Here is a 19,684-nt window from a genome sequence, read left to right on the forward strand (position 1 = left end):
CATTACTTTTGGTGGATCCTTCCATATTTAGACCCCTGACTGTAGTTCCTGACTATTTAGTTCCTAAATAGGATTTAGAAGTAAGTATTTCAGACTCAAGCATTTCCTACAATATGCAAAACTAGCCTATCTGGAACAAAATTGAAACAAATCTTTCTCAGTCTAATGTAAAGTTAACCCTGTTGTAATTAGCTGAAGTGACAGCAGAGCAAGTACAAATGATCTGGCATGGTATAAGGCAGCTTCCAAGACTTCTATAATTTCTCAGAGTTCATAAAGCAAACACTTTAAACTTCTGGTGGGTGTGTTGGCATACAGAGCTGTTATTAAGGGCAGGCATGGTTGGTCCACTGACAAGAGTCTCCTGGACATGATTCTGCTCTTCACTACTGCAGTCTGTTCAATTGCCTCTTGCTTTGGCCCAGGTAAAGATGGTGGGGAGAAGGAGCAGTAGATGCTGATTCCTACTTGCTCACTGTGTCTCTGCCTGTCAAGAAAACAGTTTTGAGAAATAAGACGAATAATAGCCATTGGTGGCAACATTGAAGAGAAAATAGACCCACATCCATTGAAAATGGCTTTCCCACGTGCCCTCCAAAACCTGGAATATTATTATTGGCACTAAATGAGATTAAACTGACCATATATTTATTAGCACTTCCCTTCATATGTGTATATGTATATATCAGGCACAGGGAATGAAATATGTGCATAGTTTCTTCTTATCAATTGCAGATGACTGTTGAATTTCTTATTGTGTATACTGCCTACTTCAGTTATATTGGCTGCTACTTATTCCTTGTGCCAAGTTATACTGAGCTATTATCAGCTTCTTCATTAGCACAACATCTAATTGTGGGTTTGGGTTAATGATCTGTTTCTGGGTCTGCAACATTTTAACTGACAGGAACAGTATTAAGATGGTCCTGAGCACTAGTATTTCAGAGGACAGCCTATAAGTAGGAGGTCAACAGGAAAGTTATCTATTGGAACAAAGGACTTGGAAAAGGAAGGGATGGAAACCATATGAAAATGTCACATCACAGATGGGGAAAGGAAGAAGCACATCAGCAAATTCCTCTTACAGCTTCAAATACTGGTAACAGGAAATGATTTCACATGGCGTAAGCACCCAAGACAAGATGAACCACATTTTCCCAAAAAAGTGAGTAATCTTTCTTTTGAGATTGAAGGAGAAACATTTAATTTGTACAGCTGGGTAAGTAAAGATATATTTATAGATCAGCTATTTCAGGAATAGAGTCTGTTCTTTTGAATCAGTTAAGGCAAAACTGTAACCCTGGCAAACAAATCCATACACAATATTTGCAGCTGCATTCAGTATTTGCAACTGGAAAAAAATAAAAAAATAAAAATAAAACTTTTCCAATGTGATTGTTTGTAAAGTTCTAAAAATACCAGCATAAAATATCCTGACTAAAAAAAGATTAAAGAAGCATAAAGCAAAAAACTGGATCAAAAGAATTATGTTAAAATATAGGATAAATAGAATGCAATTGTTGGGAAAGAATGTAGGTAATTCAAAGCTACAGTTATATGTTTTATTTCTAATTATTGAGGTGTATATTAAATATAGGCCTGAATATATATACTATTTCTTGATTTAGCCTGGGATAACTTAACAAATCATTACACAAATGATAGTAAATTCAAAGGATTTTGAGTTGTATACTTATGTGCATGCACACACACTACCCATTACAACATTTTAGTTAGTTTTCCTGCAATCTTGTATAGAGGGAGCTTTAATACTTTTTAAAAAATGGGTATGCCAAGTTTCCTTTGTAGATTTTTGCATTTGGAATTAATATTGAATTATACTTTTTAGATGAGGGATCTTGTGTTAATCAACATATTCAATGCTCATTTGTTAATGTTTTCATTTACTCCCAGTTTTATGTTTTCTGCAAATGCAATGAGCACATACTCTATTTCATTAAGTAGTTAATACAGACTCATTTACCAATCCCTGCCACTATTTGCAGAGGGAGGATTGATATATTCATTCTCCTTCCACCCAGAACTGAGTATGTATTACAGATACCAGCAAATATAGTTCATGTAATTCTACATTTATTGATGTATTTACTTACAGGGCTGTGTACAATATATTAAAACATATAATACAAACACTAAAATTAGAAGAACAGTGTAAAATAATAGCAATATAAAAACAGCAAAGAATTAAACTATTATGCATGACAGATATTGCTAAGGTTTATACTGGTTTGTGCCATATCTAGATCTAGGGGCAACACAAACCGTTAGCAAGTAACTATCTGGTGGCCATTTACATTCTTGGTGTTTGGTCTGCCTATTAGACAGAATTGTCCAATCTTGGATACAGTAAGACGGATTTAGTTATTATATAAAGTGGTTATGTTCCTTTCATGGAGAAACAAAAAGAACTATTACAATGATAAGTGCAAAGAAACAGAAGAGAGTAACAAAAGAATAAAAGCAAGAGAAATCTTCCAGAAGATATAAGAAATCAAAGGTAAATTCAAACCTAGATTAGGAATGCTAAAGACAAGCAAGGGAACATACTATCTAACCAGGAGAAAATAAAGAGACACCGGAAAGAATATACAGAAGAACTATACAGAAGAGATGAACGAATCTGTTGAAGAGCGTCCAATATTGGAAAGCCAAGTAAAAGCTGCTCTGAATGTATCTGCAAGGAATGAAGCACCTGGAGTAGACAGGATATCAATTACTCCAAGCAGCAGACAATGAATACATCCTAATCCTAACAAAAATATGTCAACAAATACGGAAAACAAAACAATGGTCCACTGACAGAAAGACAAACAAGTGGGTCTTAGATCACATCAATGTCAAAACTGAGTCTGTCATACTTTAGACACATAATGAGAAGGCCAGACTCACTGGAGAAGACAGCCATGTTAGAGAAAGTTGAAGGCAGAAGATGAGAGGGAAAACCAAATTTATTTATTTATTTATTTAAAACATTTCTATGCTGCCCCCATCGCAACAAAGCCTTGGGGTGGCTTACAAAGAATACATAAATACATACATAAATAATAGTAATATAACAATTTAAAAGAAAAAAAACATTTTAAAACCCCCGGTGCATTCTTGGCTAATTTTAAAATCCTAATTAATTCAATAATTAAGCAATTAAAATAAGTTTTAAATAAAAAGGTCTTAGCCTGGCGCCGAAAAACAAATAATGACGGCGCCAGGCGGACCTCTCTAGGGAGCGCATTCCATAGATGGGGCACCACCACAGAGAAAGCTCTCCTCTGGGTACTCGCCCTCCTAATATCATTTACAGAGGGTCCCCGGAGATGGGCATCCGTTGCTGATCTCAAGGGGCGGAAGGGCATATATGGGGTGGACTGAATCCATAAAGGAAGCCATAGCCTTAAACTTGGAAGAGCTGGACAAAGCTGTCATGGACAGCACATTTTAGAGGGTTTTAATTCATAGTGTTGCCATAAGTCAGAGATGACCTGACAGCACATACCACACATCTTTCTTTTCTTTTTCTTACGTGGAGGTAAAATATAATAATCAAATATCCAGCTTTATAGCTCTCTTAATTTCTGTTATTGAAGGATCTTTATATAAATCTAAGAAAGGTGTTAAATCTAGGAAAGGTTTGGGAGAGGACTGAATATTGTCACCGTTATGACTGTCAGCTAGAATTCCAAGGGCCATTTCATACATTTTTGGGAATGTTTTCTTAATTCACTAGCATAGTCTATTCATTTGAGCAATGTGGTTCATCAGTCAAGAGCTCATGGATTTAAGCCACTTTCACAATCTTAAATGATATATGTATGTAAAATGTGTGCTTCCCCCACTGCTGCATTGTGTATATCACTTCCATAGGTTAGGAAGAACCTGAATATAACCACATATGTGAATCTATCAGGTATAGTGGTGCAATCACAGGTATTTCTGTTTACTGAAATACAATTAACAATTTTAATATTAAATCTTATCAAATGGTTATCATTTCTCTAGCAATCTGGTTTCTGAAGAACAACATGTAATCTAGAATAGACATTTTGGTTTGAGCTGCATGTCATTTCTGATGGTAGAAATAATTAAATCAGAGTAAACTCCCTTCAATAAAATTAGCAGCTTACAGTAATATGACTAAAGTGGTGTTCTTCAAAGTGCCAAACCTCAGAAAATTTTAATGGAATGAATCATATCTATGATTAGGCAGGATTGGTCTTTTAATGCAATTCTACTTTAATCATTAGAAAGTGCCAAATGAAACACTTAAAAAAATTATTGCTGCTTTTTGGAAATTCATGACTTTACAACCTCTCTTGAGCAGTGGGGAAAAAAGGCTTCCTGGACCATTTATGCTAGTGTTGTGATTAGGATGGAAATGGGGAGTTAGAACAGCAACAAAGATGAGGCTGCAATCCTTTACTGACTTATATAGGAATGAACTCTATTGAATTCAGTGCAATTTACCTTTGAGTGTTCATGTATCAGATTGGGCTGTGAATATATATAAGCTGATATTATACAATGGCAAATTCCAGTGAAATGTTGCCATAGGTGTTCACTGGAGTGAATGGCCGGGGGGGGGGGGGGGTTCACTGTGCTATGTTTTTCCATCAGTCAATATAAAATAGCTGGGGTGAGGGGGGCCAACAGATTTCATTTTCAAATATTGTCATCTGGAATTCTAATGCTGATGGAACACAGGTGCTGATGAAATTTGAATTGCATTTGTTGAATCACTATTAATTTATAAGCTGTTACCAGAATATTTCTGGAACTGCATTTACCCACACAGCCATTAAGCCGGGAAGGACCTTCAGTTCATTTCCGCATTTGTGTCTGCCAAGTGTTACCAGTAGAACTGTTCAGGATGGTGAGAGATCTGGTAAATTACATTGCAGGACCATCTGCACATATATAGGCGTCCTTAACAAAACACCCTCTGGTAGGCTATTTCCATGTCAGTGAGCTTTCTAGTGCTATGGGTTACTTGGTAGCAGCAGCAACAAAATGCAGTAGCAGCAGCACTTAATTTTCAACATTACCAACTTAATTTTCAACATTGCCTTTGATGTAGCGTCACTCTGGGGCATCCTGGATAATAAAGATGGCAGCACTCTCAGATCCCTCATCTGGAGTGTTGGTTTAAGGGCAAGCATCATCACCTGGGACGCTAACAGCTGCCCAAAGAGACTACATGTTGATGCCAGAACAGTCCTCTGGACCCAAATGTACTATTATGTGAAAAGATTTGCCAGCTGTTTTGCCTGCTAGACAGTTTTAAAATATGTCTGACATTTGCTCAATAAAGCAGTTATGGATTTCTCAATAAGCTGTTGTCCCTTTGAGAGTAAATTTGTGGCATGTGTACTTGGATGAGATTGGATTTCTGGTCCTTTGCCAGTTTGCTTCCAGCCTGGCTATAATACTTGAGTCTTAACTAGAGAACATATCAAACTTCTGTGTGACCATTGCAAATTGGTCTGTTAATTCTTCCCGGGACAACTCTAAAGCATGACATGTAGTTGCTTTCCACTAATTTAAGGGTCTCTTTAGATAGATCCTGCTTTCTCCCTTCCCGTTTAGTTTGCAAATGAGACTGCTGGCTAACAGTGTGGCCATCTTGCCAATTACTCATTAGAAATCTGCAATTAAAAACACAGTTAAATATGTTAGAATAGGGGAATTCTTACTCTGATTCTTTTTGTTCACAGAGGCTTTCCACAGACTTACTGTTTTGAAGAATAAACAGTGTTGTATTTGCTGACTTCAATTTGCTCTAATGCAGTTCTGCCCCAAGCACAGTAAATTGCCAAAACTGACAAATGTTGGTGTTTATAAACTTTTATGGCATGCTTGCATTCTTTGAGGATTCAAAGCTTATAGTAATTTAGCAGAGGAAGCTTTTTCCAGGATAGGGTACTAAGCACCACCTTCAGGAACATTAACACCTTCAGGAACATTAACAACTTTGCAGCCTGATCCTATGCATGAAATGAACTTTAAAAAATTAAAGGGTTTTTTTAAACTTAATGTTTTAGTATTATTTCAAGTTTTGAGTATTTTTTTTTTCTTGGCAGGGCAAAAGACAACTCCTAAAATATATTTCAGTGGGGCTTACTGCCAGGTAGGTATGCATATAACTGCATACTTCATTTGTTGTGGGAGGGGAGGAAATATGTAGTCCACTTTAATAAAGTTTGTAATTATACTGGTTCCAGTGTCTGAACTTAAAACAATGTTTTTGAAAGTATAATTTCTACAGGATAATGAATAAAAATTAGTATTGTGATGCAGACCCGAGGTTGCCAGGTATCTTGAACTTGTAAGAACATTTAAAAACTAAATGAAGAATGGGCTCACAAAAGCTTTTCATTCTATAAAATATTTTCAGTCCACATTTCTTCCAAATGTATGCAAGATGGCTTACTGTTTTAAAAAAATAAAAAAAATATAAGCACACAAGCATTAAGACAAAATCTTACAGGTAATATAGAAGAAGATAAAAGATATTTTCTCCTTTTCTAAAACCTTGACCAAATAAAATGATTTTCTCCTGCCACGAGAGAGAGAGAAAGGGTGGGGGGGGGGGTGGAATCCCTAGAGAAACAAATCCTTTAGGGAAGTGACACCAGAGTTCAGGGCCATAGCAGAAAAATCCAGCTGTAATTGGCACTCACCTTAGTTCAAATAGCAGGGTCACTTGGAGCAGGGCTTCTGATGAAGATCTTGATACAAGGGCAAGTACACATGGAAGAAGGCAGCCCTTCAGCTATTCTGCTCCCAGGCCATTATGGAACTTAAATTCTTTAGAACATTAGCCACACATGTGGATTGAATGAAAAAATACAACTGGGTGCTATCAACATACTGATATTTTACTCAAATTCCTCACAATCTTTTCTGATGGTTTCAGGTAGATTAGGGGTGCACAATCTGTAGCACAGTTGACACATGCAGCCCCAACTCTTTGACTGACCCTGCTTGGGTACCCTGACAATCTATCCAGCCACCACCCAATTCTCTCCATGCTTACTGTACTATTGCAACAAGTTATGCAGATTACTCTTTCAAATGATCCATTAAGTATACAATATATTGGTATATTTGGAATGTATATATTCTATTTTTTTACAACACCTGGAAACAGTAGGATGACAAATGGTATATAAATATTGAAAATAAATGATAAAAATGGGATCAGAAGAAATTCCCATTCAGACCACTGTTGTGTATTAATTTACCTTGATAAAGGTGTTTCTCTAAAAGGTATTTTCATGTACTAGTAAAAAAGTATAGCATGGTTAATGGAAGTATTGAAAGTAAATAATGAGAATGTTAATAAATATCCAAAAACTAAACATGTGGATATGCCTTCAAGCTTATAACCCTTCTGACTGGGTTATAAAGTAACCAATGGGTAGGGTACAACCCAATGTTAACTCTACATATTAAAGTCTCATTTATTTCAATGGATCTATGCTTTGTAGGACTAACATTGGATAGTAGCTGTTGTTTGCAAATACTCTATTACAAGAGAAATGTGGAATTATTAAAAAAGTTCAAAGTTTGTTAATCTCTTAATTTTTAATTAGCTTGTAGTTACTGCAGTCACTGATTTGTATAGAGTGGTGTTCCCTTAAGCCACATTTTCAACTTTAATTCAGCCAGGTAACTTTGATACTAATAACAGCATGGATAAAAAGTATATAAAAATTAATATGGATGAGAACAGATGAAAATTGCAATAATGATGGCTGTATCTGTTGAAAGAAAAGACTTATAAAAAGCTGGCAGTTATTGTGAAAAAACCAACTTCTGGAAGTGATAAATATAAAGTCAAAACATGAATTCTTTAATAAATTACTGCATATTTTTGCTCTGCAGTTTGCTTCTTTACTAAAGAGTAGCCATACCAGCACTGGGATGAAGTTGCACATAATTTGGAATTTTAAAATAGTTTCTTTGAAAAACAAGAGAAAATGTCTATTTCTGAGAGTCCTTTCTTACAATTACTTTGCTGACACTGTTTATCTTATTGCCAGTTCTGACAGAACTGATCATAGCCTTTCTAAGAGTACCATTTGACTGGAACCATGGCAGTGGGGAAGAAAGTTAAACCTTTTCTCTGATGCCATTTTCCTAGCTGGAATTGCTTCCCTCTAAGGTTGCTATTTGTCTTGTAGGACACAACATGAAGGTTTCCATGTGATGATGAATCCCTGTTCTAAAATAATGAGACACCATGATCGATTTTATCCTGCATTTGAAGATGTATTTCTGTTATCAGTTCTGAAAACTTGTGATTATCAATAGCTTTTTACAGGAAACTATAAAATCTATGCACAGGTCTTGATTATGATAAGATACAACTACCTAGTGTAAAGATGGTAACCACAAACCTCTACTAACTGAGTTGCTGCTAATTGATTGCTAGGTGAAATTTAAGGCATCACTGAATATCCATTACACACTGAGTATGCTTAGATCTTTCAAATATATGACTGCAGTAGGATTATGTTTGCATTTCTAGCCTGTCAAAACCTGCTCCCCTTGTAGCAGACGGTTATGCAGTGGTGCTTTTGGAAAGCTTTAGAATTTACCTCACAGAATTACACACAAACCTGGTCTTTCCAAAATGTAATGAGATGGTTTAGTATACATTTGAATTTGTGCCTGATCCACCAGGGATACTCAAGACAATGGAGCAAAATAAGCATGCAAACTATTCATTAAACACCATCCTTGAAGGAATTCTGCACCACAATACAGTAATATGTCATGATGATGCCTCTTTATCTGCTTCTGAATTTTTAATTGGTGTATGTGAAGACAATGTCAAAATCCAAACAGAGAAAAGAGCTAGCTATGTAGATTTCAAGATTTTATGTGAAAAACACATGTTGAAGACCACAGAACAGCAAGAGGTGTGTTTCCTTCAGAAAACATGTTGGCATGTTCTGCAGCATCTCTATTCTTAGAATAATCTTTAAGGGCAGCTGTTAGTAAACTGCATTGCCACAGTAAATTATTGTGGATAGTGATCCACAGCACAATTTTTGTTATTTTAAAACATGATCCTCACTCCACATGCGTTAGCAGTAAGTTTAAGCAAAGAAAATGCCATAGTCTGGCTTCACAATAAATAGTGTACCTGTAAGATTACTGTTATTGCTGCTAGTGTGTGCTATTATCTTGGCATAAGACCAGTAAGATATTTAATTAAATCCAACTGAAAATTAAATAAGAGTGCCACTATGAATTTGATTTGTAGAAAACAAAGTTAATTCAAAGGATACCTTAAGACATTTCCCCAATAATATGCAAAAAGAATTGATCGAGCTTTTGCTCCTTCACATGATGGAGCAGTATTTCTCCCTGGGATTCCTTTAAATTGCAGGGCAAACAGCTAGCAAAAGGTACCCTAATACAACTGTTAAACTACAGACAAAAAGCCTTTCTGCCTCTTCTACCTTGTAAAGTGCCCTCTGGAGGGGCATGATCTACAGCAGAGGATAAGAAGGAAAGATGCAGATAAAGAGGCAGGAAAAGGATGATGCACAACTTCCCTGCTGTCTTCTTTTTAATTCCATCAACCACTCCTGAAAGAACATTGTAATGGAAAGGGGGCAGCTGTAATATGCTAGGCCAGCAACTATACCTGGCATCTACTTTGCTATCTTTTTGGTGTCAGGTTAAGACTTTTCTGTTCTTCCAGTCTTGTTAGATGCCTTGTCTCTTAAGCTATTATTACTGCTTTTGTCATTTCTGAGTTGGCCCAGTTTAAAGGTATTAGCATGATATGGGTTTTGGGTGTTCCCCCTTTCCTTGTTAAGTTTTTTTATTTATAACAGGAAGAAACCTACATTTAAATTTAAAATGTAAGTTGCTTCCCTGCACTCCCACTACTCCATGTATGCTAAAAGGAAAAGCAACATCTATCCAAGAATGTAAAATATAGCAGAGACTGCAAGAGTGCATGTTACACTGGAATAACAAAGACTTGTAGGTTACTTCTGGGAGGGGACTGAGAATCCTTAGGTTTTCTGAACAGGTTGCTGTTCCTGATGTCTCTGTCCATTGACTTGATTGGCTGAAATACATGGGTATGGACAGATTTCCCTGAACAAACATATTTGTGCTAAGAACTGGACTAAAAATGCTTGTAAAGTGGTAATTTACTTAGCAATAAAGCCTCCTAGACTCACTCATTTCTGTGTAAACATATAAAGGACTGTTATGTCTAAACAACTGTTGCACCCGTTGCTTGTAGAATTCTGTGGGCAGTTGGTTGGCACTGTGTGAACAGAATGACTAGATGGGCCATTGGTCTGATCCAGCATGTCTTATGTTTTTGTGTTCACTGTAGATACTGGCCTGTTCAGTTTTCTAAAACTTGTGCCTGGAACAGCTCCTCCCAAAGATGGAGCTGCATGTCTCAACTTGAAGACTGGCAGTTCCAAAGCTCCTTTGGTCATTCAAATCATTCACTCCTAAGTCAGATCATCTGAAGGAACATGTAAAGGGATTGAAAAAGGCTAATTTTCATCCAGATGAGATGCTTACAGCATTCTTGCCATTTTAAAATAAATAGCTCAGGATGGAGAACCTAGAGTTTATAAACATACCAATTACTGTCTGAGGCAACAATTAGCCACACAGGTTGAAGCTAAAAGAATGGTCCAGAACTGCCCATCTTCAAAAGAAAGATCCTATTCTATCTTTGAGAGGTGTTGCACTGGACACAAGCCCAGAGAAAGCACACTGACAGCATCTGAAACAGTTGCATTCATCAGTTGCATCACCCCATTCTGTTCTCTGCCAGAAGTAATTCATTTTCTTCAAGCACTCTAGTATACCTCTGTACTGCCCTTTAACTTTTTGTATCAACTAAGAATTCAAGTTGTCACCAAAAACTGTACACATGAAACATCGACCTTCAGTGATTTCTTCACCCCTTTGACCCCACATTTGCTCCTGAAACATTCATTTTATAGAAGGAAACCAATAAAAGTAAGAAATATACTACAAGGCAAAGGTTAGGCCTGAGACCCAAATGTTCAAAATCATTTCCTCGATTAATGTACACCTCAGTACTCGATTCTGAACCCTTATTTTCTACAAAATTAGTTTTCCACGTAGACCTCTCCAAATCAATTTCCACAGAGGGCAAAGTCACAGAGGGCAAAGAAGGTGTGAAATTTCAAATGATCAATTGCTCTCTGTAAACAGCAACCTGATGTGCCAACCTGCTTCCAGTATACTACTCATCCAAATACCAGTGCAGTACTCTAGATTCTTGTGCTGAAGATGGCAAGAAGCATCCCTTTTGCCGTCCTGTGGCTATGACTGAGATCCTAACCCCTGCCCCCACTAAGCCATCATTTTATGGGGAAAAAGAAGGGCTGATTTTTTTTTCTCAGGATGGCAGTTCAACACTGTGCACTCCATATGTGAATGGTTTTTCCTAACCAATTTAAAAAGATCCCACACAACAGAAAATTGTTGTCCACTAGTTCATAGATATCCAGATAGACCATGTGCCAATTAACACTGACCACAAGTTTCTAACTCCAGGCTCATAGAAGTGCCTCTATGCTAGCTGACATTCTCATTTTTCAGGACTGTGTAAAATATTGATGCCCAGAATGAGAAAACCATCTGCAATAACATATAACTGGATAACTTTTATTGTTTGATATACCTTAGTTAAACAAAAGTTTAACTTGTCCATCTAAACATATTAAAAAGTGAACATATGCCCAAGAAACCAAGCATCCTTTTTCAACTGGCAACAGTTGATTGGCTTTAATTTCAATCCACACCCTTTCAATTTGAGAATAAAGTCCCCCCCTCCCCATAAAAATAAGTATCCTCATATGGTGACTGAGAAGCCATCCCTACTCATTTAGATCATTGTTAATGGCTCCTTGAGATAAGGTAAACATTTTATTTCCCTTGAAGAAGCAGCTTGTCAATTCTTTTACAAGATAGTGCTAATTTGCACACTAGAAATGGCTCACTGGGAAAAGTATCAGTCTTGAATCTATTCTTCTTGGGCATGGGCCAACAGCTCAGGAGTTAGAGAAATGACTCATTGCCATGAACTCTCAGTTTCAAACAAGATAGATTTGATATAAATCACAATTTAAATCACTAGTCAGTAAGACCAGATTTAAATCATGTTTTCTACATAAATTTGCACATATGTCTACCTTACAGGTAGTAGAATTAAAATATTCCCAAATTGGGTCTCTTTCATGGCCTGCAGCTATTTATAGGTTTTTTCCTCCAGGGAAAGAGTAATATGCTAAACCTTAGGTTATAAATAAAAATATCCGAAGACTTGTGGATTATTCTGTTCAAAAGATTTCACTTTCATTTTTACTGTTCTTTCCTCCCTTCTCACACTTATCTTCTTGTGCAGATCTATTCCATTCCCAACAACCTTCTATTCATTGAATTTTTTGAAACTTAGCATTTAAGAGGTAATATGTGTACATATATTTACAAAGGAACAGTGGGATTAAGGTATTTTCCCTCAACTCTGTATGTTTATTTTATAACATTTTTTGTGTAAAGAAGCATGTAAGAGACAAATTCAGAGTTTTGAGAACTGTAAAACCAAGAAAACTATCTTTAGATAATTTTTCCTCAAAAATATTTTATTAAAAATCCTATTTAAATTTTAAAATCCAATTTAAAAAAAGATGATGTTTATCCACCCTGGTTTCAAGGAAACAGATGAAAAGGCCCTGATAGTGGTCAAAACTTCCTCCTATTTTTCATCAGAAAGCTTGTGGAAGATGGAAGCCTGAGAAGATAACAGTGTTCAACAACTACCAACTCCACACCAGCAACACCAGTGCTGCTTGAGGTAATTTACAAGATGCTACCCTTCCCTATTCCAAGTACAGAAGCAAACAGCTTATAGAAAACTTATATCAAATTGCAGTTCATATCCTTGTCTATAGATTGCACTTGTAAAAATAATGGAATGAACACTTCATGATGCTCCTGCAGTGTAAACTCATGGATTTGAATAATGGATCCTTATGTTATTTAAATGGAGGACCCCATTCCCAGTCCACGGCTGAATTAGATGTTGCATTCATTTCCGTAGACTACAACACATACATCATAGTTACATAGTCACCCCCGCCCCCAAATAACTAGTTTGTTTGACAGAAACATATTGAAGGATTCATACGTTATGAATCTTACTATATGACTGCATTTCCAAATAATGAGTGCATTTGAGGAGTGCTTGATATACTTAATTTACAATATAGGAAACATAATTATACTCCTGGAATGCAAAACTCGTGCAGATCAAGAAGCACCACCTTAAGATAATAAAGCTAATTAAATGCCCTATTCATTCATTCATGTTTACATAGACTGTCACAATAACCACATGGTTCTCTGGACAGAAGATAGTCTTAACGTTGTATAGAAAATTATTAGAACTGGCACTAGGCAAGCCTCAGTGGAGAGCTTGTTCCATAACTGAGGGGGCCATCACTGAGAAGGTCCTTTTCCTTGTTCCCAACAACTCTCTCGGAGGTGTCGAAATGAGGTAGGTCCCAGATCTTGAGGACACTCTCTGGGTAGAGGGCAGTCAGGAGAAGCATTCAATCAAGTACTGTGGTAAGGTATTATGATAATAAGGATGAGGGCACCAGCACAAAGCCAGAATTTATTCTATGATAATTTTGCAGTTAATAGACACAGACCATGGATTTCTGAAAATTTCAAAAAATGCTCTATAATGTCTCTAGTTCAAGATTTCATACCACCATAGATGATGGAATTCATGTTTTTTATGATTTACACTTACATGGATATAAATAAAATAGAGAATTTGGAGCAATTCCATGTAAAGTCATAATGGTCCATGCCTCTGATCCTGGTTTAGTGTCAAAGAAATGACATTAATACTGTTCACAATACATCTTGCGGAGGTAGATTTGGACTGTGATTTAACTGCAGACATAAGGTTACAGAGGATCTATACCATTTTGGGTGATGATAAGCTGAAGCAGATTTTTTTTTTGTTACAGTTCATGGAGAGTGATATGAAAGGAATTTTGTGCTGGATGTGGGATAATTCTATGTACAAACTGCAAGGCCATGAAAATGAATTCTTGTTCCATGCTGTTGATCTGTTAGTTTTGCGGTATAGTCCATGATTCTACTAAATGATCAAGGGGTTGGAGAAACCCAGGGTCTTCCTATATTGCTGACTGGTGGGAGACTCAGGTCAGATATAAGGAAGGAGTGCTTTGCCACCGCCAATTCACCGCCAAAGGAAATTGTCACCGGTCACCAGTTTGGATGGCTTTAAAATGGGATCGGACAAGATCATGGAGAAGGCAAACAATGGCTACTAGACTTGTTAGCATGTGTTAACCCTGTTATCAGAGGAAGTATATGCTTGCATAGACCAGCTGCTGGGGAGCTTGGGCACGCGCAACTCTTGTACTCATCCTGCTTGAAGGATCCTATGAACAACTGGTTCACCACTATGTGAACAGAGTGCTGGACAGCACAGTCTGACCTTGCCAGGCTTGTTTGATATTCTTATACAGTGCATTAGTGCATAGGTGGACAGCCGATGCCATGGGTTCGTCACAAGTGGCACAGGATAGCCTGCATTCTTGCATTTTACTCAATGCATTGCTTCTACCACCTAGCTCAGGAAGGAGAGGCAAAACCATACCTGGGTGAGTGAAAACTATACCTGGGTGGGTGGTGGGAAGCCATATATTGCACTCCTACTTCATATTTTGCTCTGAGAAACTTGGGTGTGCATTCTTGCTGAAAAGGCTGCAACTGTTCCAGCGTCAAACACTATGGACAACAATCTTGTCAAATCAATGTTTCCAAATGAGCAACCATACTGTACTTAATACAGTGCCCCCAAACAAAGATTGGCGCCCCCTACTTAACCCATTCTGTACCCAATCCTCATATTAGATGTTGCTGTCTGTTCCCTATTAGCATTCCGCTGGAGTCTTGGCCAACCCCAGTCACTAACAGGATCCCTTCTACACGTGAGACGACAGGTCGGTTTAAGATGATCGAGGAGCTACTCGTCCGCGTCAGGTGCTCTTGAATAAACGTCCCGCTCCTTTCCGGTCGCGAAACTTACTTCAGCTCTTCGGATGGTGCCTCTTCCTCCCTCAGCTTTCCCCTGGCCCAGACTTGTGCCTCGGCCTCGCCCTCCCTCCGGGCCTCTCGCCCTTTTCCCTCTTGCTGCTGCTGCTGCTGCTCCGGCTCCGGCTCCGGCTCCGCCCCGCCCGCCAATTCCACGCTCTCCTCCCTCCCTCAACAGAAATAACGGCCGCGAGTGCGCCGCCTGTCTGTCACGGGGATGCCCCGCCCAGCTCCGGGGCTCAGTCCGCTCAGCGCGTGCCCGCCCGCTGCTCGGCTCCTCCTCCTCGGGCCTCGCGTGATTTTTATCGCAGCCGTTCCCCCCACGCGCACACGGACAGCGCACTTATTAATAAATAAACCGACAGACAAACAAACAAACAAACAAACGCTTCCTGCCCCTTCTTTCCTTGCACCCGTCCGTTCTCCCGCTACCGTCTCTGTCGCGCGCTTTCCCGCGAGGCCGTGTGTGGAAAGCGGCATTTCTCTTTAACGCCCTCCCCTCTCTTTCCCCCTCCGCCTTTTGCGCTCTCTCTCTCTCTCTTTCTTGGGCGACAAGGCAGCAACGTCGCTGTTGGTTTGGGAGAGGGGGAGGACAACTGGGAGGAAGATGAGGAGTCCCTTCCCGTGATTCCCGCATTTGCCCTCCCCCGTCCTTTTCCTCCTCCTCCTCCTCCTCCTCCTCCTCCTCCTCCTCTTAATTCCGCGATGCGATGGGTTAGGCGGCTCGTAGCCAGCAGCGGAGCTGAGAGAAGAGCAGCCGAGCGAGGCGGCCACGAGCGGCGGCGAGGCCTTGCTGAGGCGCGGGTGGTAGAAGCGGCGGCGGCGGCTGCTGCTGCTGCTGCTGCTGCTGGCGGCGGCGGCGGCGGCGGGGTAGGAGGAGGAGGTGGACGAGGAAGCCGCCGGCGGGAGCTGCTTTGCCCCACGGTCCTCTCCATGGACAGCGGGTTGGAATTATGAGCCGGCTGGAGCTGCTGGCGCCCGGGACTCGCCCTCGCCCCAAAGGGTTTTCGCCCGCTCCGCGCTTCAGGGTGCCAGCGGGGCTTCTCTCTCACCATCAGCATCACCATTACTACTACAGCACTAGCCACCCCGACGCTTCACCCCCTCCGCTCGCTGCCCGAGCCCCCGGCCCGTCCGCCTCACGGGGGCATCCCTTACCCTGGCGACAGCCGACCTCCGTGCTCACCACAAGCAGGGGGCGCCTTCGGCTGGTGTGAACCCCCTGCTCTCCCCGACCCCCCTTTCTCACCTCAGACCAGAATCCACCCGGCACTGTACCCCCGACCGACCCCGGCCCCTCGCCCCAAGAGCTCCGTATGTGGCCCTCCCCCCACTTGTTCCCCCACGGCGTGCGTGCTCCCCATTTAGTTTTGCCAGGGAAGCTCATTCTCCTCTCCAGGACTCTCGCCCCCCGCCCCCCACGAAGCCCCCACGCGTTATCAGCCCTCTTCTCTCCCCGCTCCGCTTCCTCGCCACTGACCAGGTAGAGGCGCGCGCGTGTGTGTGAACGAGAGAGGGGGCAGGAATCCTTCATCGTCACTCCCCTCTCACCTCACCCAACCTCCCCGGACGGCCGTCCCCGTCCCCCGTCCCCGGCGAGGCATTAATGAGGCTGCCGATTGATTAAAAAGTATTGATTTGTATGTATTTCACCCAGCGCCGGTGGCGGCGGCTGTTGCTGCTGCCTGTGCCGCCGCCTGCATCAGTCCAGTGTTTTCCCAATATAGATTGTTGTCGCTGAAGCTCCGTCCACCAAATATGTCGGCTCCCGCTGGGCCCCGGGGCGGCCCTGTTCCGCCTCAGCCTCCTCCACCTCAGTCCGAGATGCCCGACCTCAGCCACCTCACGGAGGAGGAGAGGAAAATCATCCAGGCCGTGATGGACCGCCAGAAGAAGGAAGAAGAGAAGGAGCAGTCCGTACTCAAGTAAGCACTGCTCTCCCTCCCCAGCCCGCTGGCGGCGCGGCCGCTCGGGAGAGGACGGGGCGCGCCGTCCCTCGGCTCCGCGCCTCCGGGGCATCGCCTGCCTGTGCGGGGCTGGCCGGTGGCGCGGCGCGGCGCGGCGCGGCGCGGGGTGGGTCGGGTCGGGCCGGGCGGCGGGCGCCTGACGGGAGCCTTTTGGGAGGCACAACGGAGGGCGCCCGCCGGTGCGTTTTGCTCCAGCTCGCTGGCTGCCTCTTGCCCGTGCTTCGTGCTGAGGTTGGGGGAGGAAGGCGCGCCGAGTTCCCTCCCCTCCTCGCTTTTCAGGCTCCTATTCGCCGCTCAGGCATGGACTGGGGCCAGGCACCCAATATGGCCGCACAGGTGCTGTTGTAGCCCGGTGTGTGCAAAGCTGATGGGCTGTGGCGGCGGCGGCGGCGGCGGCGGCGGCATGGCTGGCAGTGGGGTCTCGCCGGAGCCCGGCCGGCTCGCCGGTGCAGGGAGGCCCTCGTGCCGCCGCCGCCGCCCCAGCCGCGCTGCCCTCCGCGCGTGGGTTTCGCCCGCATGCTCCGGGCAGAGCAGGTTTATGCCGCCGAGGCCCAGGCGACTTGGGGTGGGTTTGCGAGAGCCGCCATCTTCCTCCAGCAACGCGTCGCCCTCCCACCCCTTCTGCACCTGCTCCTCGCTGTTCAAGCAGCGGTCTGGCAAGCGGCCCTTCCCTGCACCTGTGGGTCTCTCTGGTCGCTGGCTAGCGGCAGCGCGGGGCTCAGGCCTTGCCGGCGACACGAGCAGCCAGCTGCGCCATAAAGTCAGCTGCGGAACTGCTCGGCAACTTCAGCACCAGGGAGCTGTCCAGGCAGGGCGAGAGAGCCGTTTGTGGTCCTGATGAGACGCCTTTCGTCCTCGGCTCCAGCACCTCCGTTTGTGTTCCATTTATCAGTGCCGGCAGGAGGAACCATGTTTTCGATGAACGTTTGTTTCTTCTACATACATGTTGTGGATAATGAGATTCTCTGACTGGCTGAAATGCAAACTTCTTTTGTTTTCTTGACTGTTTAAAGGGCCTTTTTTGGTGGAGTGGGTCTTTCCGGGAATCATTATTTGCTTGGAAATATGGATTTTGCATTTTTGACTGTTCTATGTTTCACAGACATCATGTAATCAAGATGAAAATGTCTCTGTTTCTTATGTAATGGGCATATTGACTTCTACATTACTATTCATTGCTTCATGAAAAAGTTATTACATCCCTGCTGTAATTTACATTGTTTTTTTTTTTTAAATTTTGAGTCCCAATTTGCCATAGGGTCGGAAGAGATGCTTCTGAGTTTAAATACAGCTAAAAATATCCAGCCAAATTACTAGGCAATCATAGTGATGTTAACCCATTGTCTGGTTGAACTGCTGATTCAAAGCCTATAGCTGAGAGCTTTTGATTGGATTCTGGTTTAGTTGATGATTTATGTTGGAATCAGTGTATCACTAGGAACATGGTAGTGGACAATTACATACTTGTTTTTAGGCAATTTTTATCTTCATATAAAGATAGCAAGTGCTTAAAAGGATAACATGATTCTTACACTTAGCAATAATACTGACACATGTTGGCACTTCAAAGAAAGCCACTCACACTTATATTAAGGAAAACAAAATATCAAACTATCTTTGCTACTCCAAATGTGACTAATAATTTGAAGTAACTTACTGCTCAAGCAGACTTTCATGTTCCATTTGGTTGCTACATGGTCAAGAGTGTGGGCCTGGGGTATAGGAGATCTGGATTCTAGTCCCCACACAGCCATGGAGTTAACTGGGTAACTTTGGGCTGGTCACTGACTCAGCCCAACTTACTTCACAGGGTTGTTGTTGTGAGGATAAGATTGAGAGGAGGAGGCTTAAAGAATTTCTTGAGTAGTTCATAGTCCTACCCTTGGTATGCAGCTCTCTGTCTTTGTCTGTTTCAATGCAAGATAACAGTGTTACATGATAGCACTATATGGCTTCTGTAATTCCTGGCAGTATTTGCACATGTTGTGCAGTTGCAACATACTGGGCATGCTTGTGATGCTCAGGTGATGCTACAGATCACAACCTGATTCACATGTTAAAATTTTGGCAATTTTGACCTCTTACTTCCTGGTCCTGTAATATACAAATCTTAGCTGTGGTAGTTTATAAAAGAGAGATCTTTCTTCAACTAGTTTCTCCTCCCCTCCCCCCTTCTTTCCTTTTTTCTGCTGTGGCTGAATTTATTTTTAGAGGATGTAAATGTCTGAAAAAACCATGTAATTTTATGCAATTTGGGTTTTTCTTCACAAAAGTAATAATAGTTTTGGACTTCCTGGTCTCTTAAGTTACTTGTGTTTAAAAAGAGGAAGTAACTTCCAAGAATCATTTGTATACTTTTCAGTTTGATTTTCCAAGAGATCTCCTTTTTTGAAAAACCCATAAAATTAAGGTATTTTTTCCATTTGATTATTTATTTTGAAATGGACCTGATGTGTGTGGAATGAAACTCATGTTGGTTGTTGAAAGGGAGAAATTATACAATGTTTTATATAAGCATGGAAACCAGCTGAATGTTTAACTCTGCT

At 41.4% G+C, this 19,684-nt stretch overlaps 1 protein-coding gene and 1 long non-coding RNA gene across 2 annotated transcripts in view; one reads left to right on the plus strand and one right to left on the minus strand.

Annotated features, from left to right (window-relative positions):
* Window positions 1-168: 168 nt before the first annotated feature.
* Window positions 169-15,238, minus strand: LOC123019147. Its single transcript, XR_006413865.1, has 2 exons — window positions 15,167-15,238; window positions 169-487 (listed from the first exon to the last, which is right to left on the minus strand). It is a non-coding gene; the product is annotated as an uncharacterized LOC123019147 (long non-coding RNA).
* Window positions 15,239-16,852: 1,614 nt separating this feature from the next.
* The window catches only part of RIMS2 (regulating synaptic membrane exocytosis 2), a 367,376-nt gene continuing 364,544 nt past the window's right edge, over window positions 16,853-19,684 (plus strand). The window contains exon 1 of the mRNA XM_044421755.1: window positions 16,853-17,096. Within this exon, the coding sequence (XP_044277690.1) occupies window positions 16,930-17,096 (167 nt within the window). The 5' untranslated portion in view covers window positions 16,853-16,929. The remainder of the gene's footprint in view (window positions 17,097-19,684) is intronic.

The sequence above is a fragment of the Varanus komodoensis genome, unplaced genomic scaffold, assembly GCF_004798865.1.
Source record: "Varanus komodoensis strain SLA01 unplaced genomic scaffold, ASM479886v1 scaffold12, whole genome shotgun sequence".
Classification (NCBI taxonomy): Eukaryota; Metazoa; Chordata; class Lepidosauria; order Squamata; family Varanidae; genus Varanus; species Varanus komodoensis.